This window comes from Miscanthus floridulus, chromosome 11 (genome assembly GCF_019320115.1).
Source record: "Miscanthus floridulus cultivar M001 chromosome 11, ASM1932011v1, whole genome shotgun sequence".
Lineage (NCBI taxonomy): Eukaryota > Viridiplantae > Streptophyta > Magnoliopsida > Poales > Poaceae > Miscanthus > Miscanthus floridulus.
Window position 1 is genome coordinate 93,607,404 of NC_089590.1, and position 10,864 is coordinate 93,618,267.

Here is a 10,864-nt window from a genome sequence, read left to right on the forward strand (position 1 = left end):
CATAAGTCACGCGGGTCAGTCACATCGTCCTCTATTTGTACGCGCAAGCGGTCACATGCATCGATGGAGGGAGAGCGGCTTTATGTTTTTCACCAACTCATCGATGCCGTATTTTCCAGTGAAGTGCACGAAGGCAAAAGTATGGGTGAGATGAGGTTGACCGCACAAAGGACCGCCTTATATATATCGTGCATTCAATGGATGTGCAGTTTTTTTTGGGAATGCCTGTACCATGCCAAGAGACCATGCTCTGAATGAAAAGTCTTCTGATGCACGGAGACATGTCATGTACTCCGTACTAGCAATAGCAGTAGTATTTCGTCACAGCGGCCACGCTTCCCTATTCCGATCCACGCTCTGTGCATGCTACCACGCTGGGCACGGGCCACGAAGCAATCGTTCTATTCGGTCGAGTTTATTCGAAACTACTTTTCAGTTATATAGTAACATTTTTCTCTCACGATATTTTAACGTAAGTATCAATGTAAGCTAAATTTTAGCATAAATATGATCAGGCTCGGCCCCAGCCCGGGCGCGCGCCATGGTCGATGGGGCACTTATATTAGGGCCCACGCGTCATGACTCTCCTTGCATTCTTCTTTCTCCGGTCGCTCCCAGCTAGGTACAGTACTGGCATTTATATGATCTGCCGTAGTTGTCAGTTCGGCATGTGGTGGATCACCGGATCAAGATGAACGAACTATGGTTTCTGGTTCAGAAAAAAAAAGATGAAATAGGGTAGATTTTTTTTCCATTGCTCAGACCCAGAGTTACTCTGATCTCTTACCTCGAATTGAACACAGGAGCTGCCGTGTCAATGACGAGGCTGAATAGGCCACGGCCGCGGCGAAGAGCAAGCACCGTGCTGCAATACTTATGTGTTCAATCATACCGCCGGTATCCCCATGTCTATGGCTAATAATTGGCAGATCCAAGGACAGTTAGCATAGTAGCATCTGCCTCTAATAAAAAGGGATTGACTTCCATGGAGGAAGCCTTTGATTTTGGCATGGGGATAAAGCTAAGATATGACAGCATGCAGCTCCTTAGGCCCTGTTTGATTCAGCCGTGGCTGTGGGAAAAAGCTGCTGTGGGCTGTGAGCTGTGGAAAAGCTGCTGTGGGCTGTGAGCTGTAGAAAAGCTGAAAGCTATTTGGTTAAACAAGTATAAAATATACCTTTTATCTTTATCTCTTTTGAAACAACTATGGAAGAGTTTTTTATTCCACCCATTTCGAAAAGCAGAAAGCCAAAAGCCAAAAGCAGGGTCAAACCAGCTTTCAAAAATAAACTACGGAAAAACAGCTGCTTCTGAAAAAGCACCCTCCAAAAGCAGCCCCTTTGGTTGGGCTTTTGGCTTTTGGGGCCAAAAGCCAAAGCCAAAAGCCCAACCAAACAGGGCCTTAGGTGGGGATGAACATGCATGCATCGATGGAAATCAACAAAGCCCGGGAAGCAGAGCATCTGGAGGTGGGCCGAACCATTCAAAAAGAAACAGTGCTGGGCCATCTCACAAAGAGATTCATGCCCACTCTTGGAGACCTGCGGGCCCAGAATGGATATGGGTCTTAAGTCAAGTGTTGTGGAGGGCTTAGGTTTGCCATCGAGAAGAGAAGAAATCAGAAAGTTCGGTCACCTTGCCAAGACAGTGAGAAGGGTAGGAGAGCCGCCACCATTGAGTAAATCCATTGTCTAAATGAGCTGCCCATGGTCTTCAAAGCATCGTCTTACGTGGCATTAGCTTGAGTTGGCTCAATTGCTAGGTTGATTCACAGAGGAGAGAGAGAGGAGTCGACGCTACGTTTAGCATTGATTCATCGTCCGCAATTAACTATAGAAAAAAAATCATCTGTTGTGATTAGCAAGAGGTCACCTAAATGCAATTGCACGAGAGGATGGGTCAATGTGGGCCTAGGATGAATCCCTATAGAAAAAAAAAAAGTGATTTATGCTCTTGTATGATAGTTTTTTTCTAACCCTGAGTCGACTCGTCCTAGCGATGCCCTTAATATACTGATAATGGTCAAAGCATATATGAATTTATAATTAGATGAGTAATCATATTGTGCTCCCAGGGGCCATATGCTGGTCTTGTTTGAAATTGCTTATAGAGCAGCCTCTCATCCCAAAAAAAAAGCAAAGCGGCTCACAATTGAACTACTGGCCGCCTTCTCCACAGATGAACTACCGATTGCCTTCTCCCGTAAGCACCCAATGCCCGACTTCTCCAGCTTATTTTCCCCCACCCATGTGCCTCTCCCTTACCTCTTTGTATGACTCTCTCTGCCTCCTCATCACTCCCATCTGAGGCTGCGGCGCTCGTCTTGCTACGCCAGCTCCTCCCTTGAAGCATGCCACCGCCTCATCGTGTTGATTTGTTTTCTTGTCCTCCCTCTCCGTCGAGCATCCTCCCTCGCCGTCTAGCTGTCCTCCCTCGTCTGCCCTCTCGTGTCGTCTACCAGTTCTCCGGCGTCGTTGAGCTGTCCTCTCCCTAGACGTTGATGCGTTCGAGATCCGCTTCACCTAAGAGCTCCTAATGCTTGGGACCCACAAAGGCGGCGACAGAAGCCGCGAAGCGTCATCATCACGACCAGACCAAGCTTCGAGGATGCAGCTACCAGCTATAGCAGTGACGGGTGGTGGCGACAAACTACTCCTGCTTGTTAGTGCTAAAGAAAAAAAAACCAAAAAGGCTACAACACCAAGCACGAGCCTTTTCAAGTAAGGAGCTTCTCCAGCAAGCTTCTTTCTGCTGGCAGGTGGACAATGTTACAATTCTTAGGATCATCTAAGAGTGGATCTTGCGGGTTGACTTCACTAATTTGACATAAACATCATGTAGTTCAACGGTGTGAAAGCTAGAGGGAGCGAGAGAGAGGCCCATACCTTCGGTCCTGGCAGAAGAAGAAAGAGTCGTGGCGTAGTGCAGATCACTATGGAGATCATCACTGGCGGCGGTGGAGGTGGAGCTTCCCATCGCTGACAGCGTTCCCTTGATCGGTAGGGTTAGGACCACGGTGGGGTTGTGGCGGCGATGAACCTCGTGTACTGAGCCCCGGCCCCCACATTTCTTTCATAATGCTGCGCGACGGGGGCTCACCAACCATGGGTTGGTTTGTGCGCCCCCGATCAGGGCCCAGCCTCAGTCGTTGGACCGGGCTGGCTGAGATCAATCCTAACAATCTTCCCCTTGATCTCACCTTATTTCTTGAACTTTAGACTTAAACTTAAGACTTAACTTGGTACCCATTTCGTTATAGATCAGTGTATAGAGCGTGCCTCGTCATGACAGTTACTACCGTCAGATTAATAGCTACAATACACCTTTCTATTTTGAAACAGATCTTTGACTTATTCTAGGCCCTTAGTATCCAGAAATCATAGGCTTTCCCATAAACCCATGTCGACTATGTGTTTTCTGAACGCACTGGGTGGTAAGCCTTTGATAAGCGGATCTGCAAGTACTTGCTCGGTACTTATACACTCAAATGCTTTCAAAATGATTCTAAATTTTCTCCTTTACAGCATATAACTTAATGTCAATGTGTTTGGCAGCACACTTGACCTGTTGTCATAGGACTAAATTACTTTAAATGGTTATTGCTGTTGTTTACCATTATTAATTTCGGGTACAGATTCCCTTAACCACTTTTTCTTGTCTCTAAAGCCTCGTGACAAGCTATAATATGGGTATGCATCATTGATGATACCATAACTATTTTTTATAGCTTTTCCACAATAAAACTTCAACTGCGAGTGTTAGTAACTACTGTGGATTTCTCTACACATCTCGCCGAAGTTTAACATTTGTACCCACAACTATTTAAGAGTACTTGTTCTTCCTTACTCAGCATGAGGCCTTTAATACTTTGCAAAACTGCAAGGTATTCTTAATTCCATTCCAGTGATCTATATCTGGACTGGACTTTTGCTAAAACATCCCAGATACCTGAACTACGTCAGGGTAAGTTCTTACTTGTGCACACATAAAGCTTCCAACAACTGAAGCATATGGAATCATGTTCATTTGATCGATCTCATATTGGTTTCTAGAACATTGAAAGTTCCCAAATCTATTACCCTTGACTATAGGAGCAGGCATAGTTTTACTCACATGCATACTTTATTTCTTTAGAATCTTCTCTATGTATGCCTTTGCAATAGTCATAATACCCATTTTTTCTAGCTCGGTGAATTTCAATTGCTAGAACGAATGATACTTCACCGAGATCATTCATATTGAAACTTGGAGACATGAACTTCTTCTTCTCCCATAGCAAATTAACATCACTACTAGCAAGTAGAATATCATCTATACACAGGATGCGGAAAAAGAATTTTTCATTCTTGAACTTTGCATAAACGCTATTATCCTTCTCATTCTCTTTAAACCCAAATTTTCTTATTGTTTCATCAACTTTAAATACTACTGTCTAGAGACTTGTTTTAATCCATAAATGGATTTCTGCAGGCGGTATCTCATATGTTCTTTTTCTTCCACGACAAAACCTTTGGGTTGTGCCATGTAAATATTTTCATACAAATCTCCATTGAGGAATGTCGTCTTTACATCCATCTAATGTAACTCTAAATCGTAATGTGCCACTAACGCCATTATGATTCTAAAGAATCCTTGCATGAGACTAGAGAAAAACTCATTGTAATCTAGTCCTTCTCTTTGCGTAAAGCCTTTTGCTACAAGTCAGTGCTTTTTATATTTTTCCACATTCCCTTTGGAGTCACATTTTGTATTGTAGACCCATTTACAACCTACTGTTTTGGCTCCATTAGAAATTTCTTCTAAATCCGAAGCATCGTTGGTATTCATCGATTTCATTTCATCTTTCATAGCTTTCTGCCATTTAGACGAGTGAACGCTTCTCATGGCTTCTTCAAATGAGGTGGAATCACCCTCCAATTGAATTTTTTCACTAGCATAGACTTCATAGTCATCTAAAATAGCTGGTTTTCTAATTCTTTGAGACCTTCTGAGTCCTCAGCTACTAGCACTTCTTTCATATGGGGCTGTTGTTGCTCTTCATTGCCAAGTGGTAATTGATTCTATAGGCTCTTGTATAACAAGATCCTTGTTTACAACTTTTATCTTCTTTGAAGAGCTAACAACAGTTATTGTATAAGTCATACAACATCAACAGGTATTGAGAAATTTGTTGCTCTTGAATCACTGGAGTGGGCACGCAGTCCCACTTCTCTTCAAGTCTTAGGTCTCTACATACCATGCTCTCCCAGATTATCCCATCTTTTGTAAAGATAGTGTATCTTCAAATTTCTTATTTGGGTTTATTCTGTTAAAACCTCATATGGCGCTTTAAGCACCACCTTAACATCTTTGAGGCTCGTCCAATATGAATTCTGGCTGACTATGCTATCTTCCTATCAGAACTATAAAAGGTCCAGGAATTTAGCTATTTCTCTACTTAAGGATATCATTATTATGACCGTTGTACTCCTCCGACGATCACATTCATCTTAATTAATCTTTATCTCACTCTTAATTGATCTCATAATTCTCTCCCTAATTGATCTCATAATTCTCTCCCTCGAAATATGGCATATTCTTTCTGTCATAATTTTGAAAACCATTCAGAACTCTTGTGAATGAGGAGATATTTATGACTTACTTCATTCACATGATTATGTCATGTAAATAAAGTTATTTCTTAATTCGTATTGGAGTACACTTTCCTCATTCCACTTCGAGAACTTAACAAAGTCCTTAGCAATACTTCTGCAAGTCATGCTCGCATGTTTTCTTATCTTTTGATTCGTATGCAACTTCCTTTTGTCCTTAAACTCAATTCTTGTCAAAATGATACTACAAGGAAGGATTTGAATTGTTATTCAAATAATTTATTTTCTAATTGAAGTGCTCAGCTCAGTTTATAGATTCAACCTGTCAAGCCTTATTTTTTCTCTTTCCTTTCGATCCACGTCTAATGACTCCTGTGATTTTGGGATTGCTCCCCTTATGGTTGTAATGCATTGAGTGCTTAATGACCATGACACAATAGAAATGTATGGTCAATATTAGGATAGCGTAAGGGCTATCCCCAAAACTTATCTCGCTGTGCGGGATACACGAAAAGCACATGAGTCATCACAAACTTCTCTCGCCATGTGGGATAATTCCCTACAAGGGACATAAATACCAGAATTACATAAATACCAGAATTAGCTCTCAGGACACAGGAAGTGTTTGAACATTCAATACATCAAACTTAGAAATAAATCCGAATACTATGCAACATACATGTCGTGTCTAATTTGACTTATTGCAACTCTTATCATAATGATGAAAGAAAATACTATTTACAGTAATGAAAACTTAGTCACGATGACTAAAACATTCACTTATACTTAAATTTCTAATTAAATCTTTTCGTTGGATCCAATTTAATCAAAAAATTAATAAACTAAGCAACGGGGGGACTTAAGTTGGAGAATTGCTAAAACTTATTTTGACCCAAAACAACCCTAAATTGGCTCAACTCATTTTGGGCCAGTTGAGTTTCCTTTTCACATTTGTCGTACCGACCAAATGCAGAATGACACAAAACATTTTCCTTCACATAGCCCAGTAGAGCAGCTCATTGGCTTGCAGCGGAGTGATCTGGTTGGCCAAAATTAAAACATACAAGGTGCTTCTGTATTAATTCTACATCACCGTTGGGTAGAAAATAGAATTAATGCATAAAACTCATAAATAAAAAAATTATAATATTACTATCATCAACTTTGGTTAGAAAATAGCAATATAATAAATCCAACATTCTTCTACGTTAATTCTACATCATCGTTGGGCAGAAATAGAACTAATACATAGAAAACTCATAAATAAACTTATAATATTGTTATCATCAACGTTGATCAGAAAAAATGACAATATCATAATTTAACTTTAACAAAAATATGACTACTCCTCCAATTAAACTTTCTCGTTGGTTCCAATTTAATTAGAGGATTAAACTTAAACATAGCAGCGGAAACATGTAAATAAAATAAATCTGCTTTTCACAAGCATTTCTGTGTACTCATATACTCTCTGAACAATTTATCATGTTGGTTCAAAATTGAATAGAGATGAAAAACTAATCAAAATTCATCAAATATGCTTATGAAAGGTCTAAATTTAATTCACAAACTTTACTGTGCACGCATCCGGCCCAGCAGCGCTACAGCAGCCCAAAACCACGTCGGCTTGGCCCGCTTGCGCTCTCAACACGGCTTGTACTACTGTTCTTCGGCCCGAGGCCTGAAACGGCCTGCGGCCTAGCCGCGTGCGCCGCCCTCCCGCGGCCCAGGCCGTAACCTGGGCCTGGGCCGAAAGGCAGCCCGGCCATCCTTGGCCGTTGATCTGGATCAGACGGCTCTCCGGATCTCTCATCTGATCAAGACCCCAGGCCAGCCGCTACAACTGAAACCCTAGACCATTTCTCTCCCTCCCCTTCGCTCTCTTCGTCGTGCGGCGTCCGAAGACGGCGGAGTAGCGGCCGTGCGTGGCAGCCGAAGGAGGAGGGTGGCGCGCTCACCCTCTGGTCCTGGCAGAGGAAGAAAGAGTCGTGGCGCAGTGCAGATCGCTGTGTAGATCATCGCTGGCGGCGGCGGAGGTGGAGTTTCCCGTCGCTGACAGCGTTCCCTCGATCGGTAGGGTTAGGACCACGGTGGGGTTGTGGTGGCGATGAACCTTGTGTACTGAGCCCTGGCCCCCACCTTTCTTTTATAACGCTGCACGACGAGAGCCCACCAACCATGGGTTGGTTTGTACGCCCCCGATCAGGACGCAAGATCAGGGCCCAGCATCAGTCGTTTGACCGGGCTGGCTGAGATGAATCCTAACAGACAAAAGCTAGCTTAAACTTAGACAGTGTTTGGTACTGCTTCCGATAGCTTTAGCTCCTTTCGACAAACACTATAAAGTTATTACTGTACAAGTACAACGGATCTGTTTGGATTTCGTGGTAGAAAATGAACTGCGCGAATGGAGAAGCAGACGAAGAGCTATAATTTTGAGCTCCACCAGCTTGACCTTTGTCATGCTATAGTACGTCTACAATTGTACAACTGGAACTCCTAGGAGCTATACCAAACACAGCGTTAATTTGAAGCCATTTCATACAGGACCGTGACCGTGAGGTATCCATACCGTCGGCACGTTTGCAATATGCAGTTCCAGTGCAGCACTTCTCCTAATCTATCTACGACCATGAATTGTACGCATGAGCCCATACATTTGCAAACTGCAATACACAGATTTGCCAACCTTGAACTTATATCTACAAAAATTCTACAGCTACAGGCAGTCCAATTAAGGAGATGACCTTGAGCTGTCATGTTTACAACTAAGTGTTCTTTGGAACACAGAAATTCTGTAGGGTTATTTTTTAATAAAAAAATCGATGAATTAATTCTCGCATTTGAGAGGGACAGTTGTCATGACACGCATGTCAAGGCGCACGATTATATATTAAGCAAAAAATTTCTGTATTACAGGGACTAATTCTTTCTTTATTCTGGTACAAAGCTGCAAATGCGCATGTACAGTTGATCGAGCTACTTATAGCAGTACTAATGTACATGGGAAATACTAGTAGAATGTATCGAAAATCATGGGGCGGGCAAAATCACCAGGAACCACGTTTCGCACTAAAATTTATTGGCTTTCATACAGATAGCTGCTGTTAACAATGTCTGGCTTCTTTCCTAATAAGTTTGCCCACGCAGCCATGGGCCCATCGCGGTAGCCGGGGTAGTGCTGCTTCCTTGGCGCCCGCCGCACGGGATGCCCGCGGCGAGTCCGGCGCTTGCTTTGCTGCCCTTCCTCCCTGAGCCCGCGTGCACGGTCTTCTCGGCCGCTCCAGCCGGGCGAGACGCCTTTGTCCTTTCCGCTCGCGCTGGGCAATGGCCGCAGCTGAGCACTTGCACGCGAGTCGTTCGTACTTGCAACCTTGCAGAAACCCGTCACCCTCACCGATCGGATATGTCATAAGCAGCACGCAGGCTCGCTCGATCCGTTCAGCCAGCGGATGCCGACGGACGCACGAATCAACCAATCACCAGGGCGAGCTTCTGATCAACGGCCATTACTCTTCCCTGCAGCAGCGGCCGCGACTCGCCGCGCGCGCACCGCCGCGTCGCGAGGCCGCAGCAGGAGGAGGCGGCGGCGGGCGACGAGGACACGCGGTGGAGGATGTTGAGGAAGTGCTCCTCGTCGCAGGGGAGCGCGACGGGCCCGGGGGCCGCCGGGAAGCCGTACTCCTCCTCCGCCTGCCGCAGCAGCTCCCGGAACGCGGGGTGGCTGAGGTGCGCCACCCGCACCACGAACCGCCTGGTGGAGCCGGAGCCGGCTCCGCCGGCGGCCTCCACGCACACCGCCACGTGCCCCGCCGGCACCGCGGTGCAGGGACGCGGGGAGGAGGAGGAGCCGGAGGCGTCCGCGGCGCGGCCACGGGACCGCCACCGCCGCACGGCGCGGCGCAGCCACACCAGGGACGTGATCGTGATCGCCACCTTGCACATGCTTGGCGACGTCGTCCGCGAGCTGGACTGGATCGAGGCGCCGGAATGGATTGGCGAGTAGCTTGCTCGGTTGCTCTTTGTCTTGGGAGGAAGCTGGCACTCGCTTGATGTCTGTGTCTGGGTGCGGTGCGGAGGTGGGCGGGACGGGGTGGCCATATATGATACATATAATATAGCCGCGTCGCTGGGCATCGGCCGGTAGAGTTGGCGGGCGGAAATCTGCAGGGATTTGGCCCCGCGGCGCGTCGTTTTTGGTGTGTGCATTCAGGTGCAGGTGCAGGTGCAGCTGCAGCCGCGCCGTGCGTACGTACGTGCAGCGGACGGGACACCGCAGGTGACGCCGGCGGTGCTGTGCGGATGTGTGCCAGTGCTGCCGTGGCGCTCCGCTACTGGTAAGCGGTTTTCCGTCGTTCCTGGGTGCTGCTGCTGGCACTGCCTACTTGTTTTTTAAGGGGCAATGCACTGCCTATGAGTAGTTTGAGTACCCACCCTGTATCCGCGAGTGAAAGTGAAACGCAGAGAGCTGTGTGACTGGTGTTTATTGTTTACAAAGTCCTGTTTCAGACCCCCATTGGAACATAAGTTTTTTTTTCCTGTTCTCTACACAAATCCTGTGAAATTCTTGTGTTCCCAGACGCACATGTTTTTCTTTAACTCCTGTTCTTTTCTCTTTTCTTAGGCCCTCCGTGGTGTGCTACCGGTAAGAGAAAAATTATAGGTCCCCTATTAGAAAATAGGCTACGGTTGGGGTCCATAGTAAAATAAATTGTTGCTTCTCTCCTATCTATTGTACGGTAAAATAATATTGTTTAATATCTAGGCATCGACGCATTTTCATGTTCTGCTCCTAAATTTTTAATGCATCGTATGAAGATAGCATCACAGGTTGCAGTGTGTGTGAAGTGATACCTAAATTCATTTCGGCATCACTACAAGCACATGTTGTGGAGGACCTTAGGGGTCAACCGAAGGATCCTGGTCCCACTTTAACTCTCAATGGATACGAGTAGATGAACTAGGGGGTCAAAACAATACTCTCTCTGTCCGAATAAATAGATTTCTAAAGTTGTTTTAAGTTAATTTTTTTTAAACTTTAACCAAATTTTTAGAAAAAATTGTAAAAATCTGTGACATCAAATTAATATCATTAGATACATAATAGAATATATTTTCATAATATACTTATTTATATCATAAATATTGTTACTCTTTTCTATAAAGTTAGTTAAATTTAAGATAGTTTGACTTGCACGGATTCTAAAAATTGATTTATTTGAAGACGAATGGAGTACAATTTTTTTCGGTACAAGGTAGAGAAAAACAGCACA

General features: G+C 44.8%; 1 protein-coding gene across 1 annotated transcript; it reads right to left on the reverse strand.

The window, feature by feature from the left end:
• Positions 1-9,062: 9,062 nt before the first annotated feature.
• LOC136492471 (auxin-responsive protein SAUR29-like) lies at positions 9,063-9,585 on the reverse strand. The gene has a single exon (XM_066488476.1). The coding sequence runs from the start codon at positions 9,534-9,536 to the stop codon at positions 9,063-9,065; it is 474 nt and encodes a 157-aa protein (XP_066344573.1). The 5' UTR covers positions 9,537-9,585.
• Positions 9,586-10,864: the final 1,279 nt, after the last annotated feature.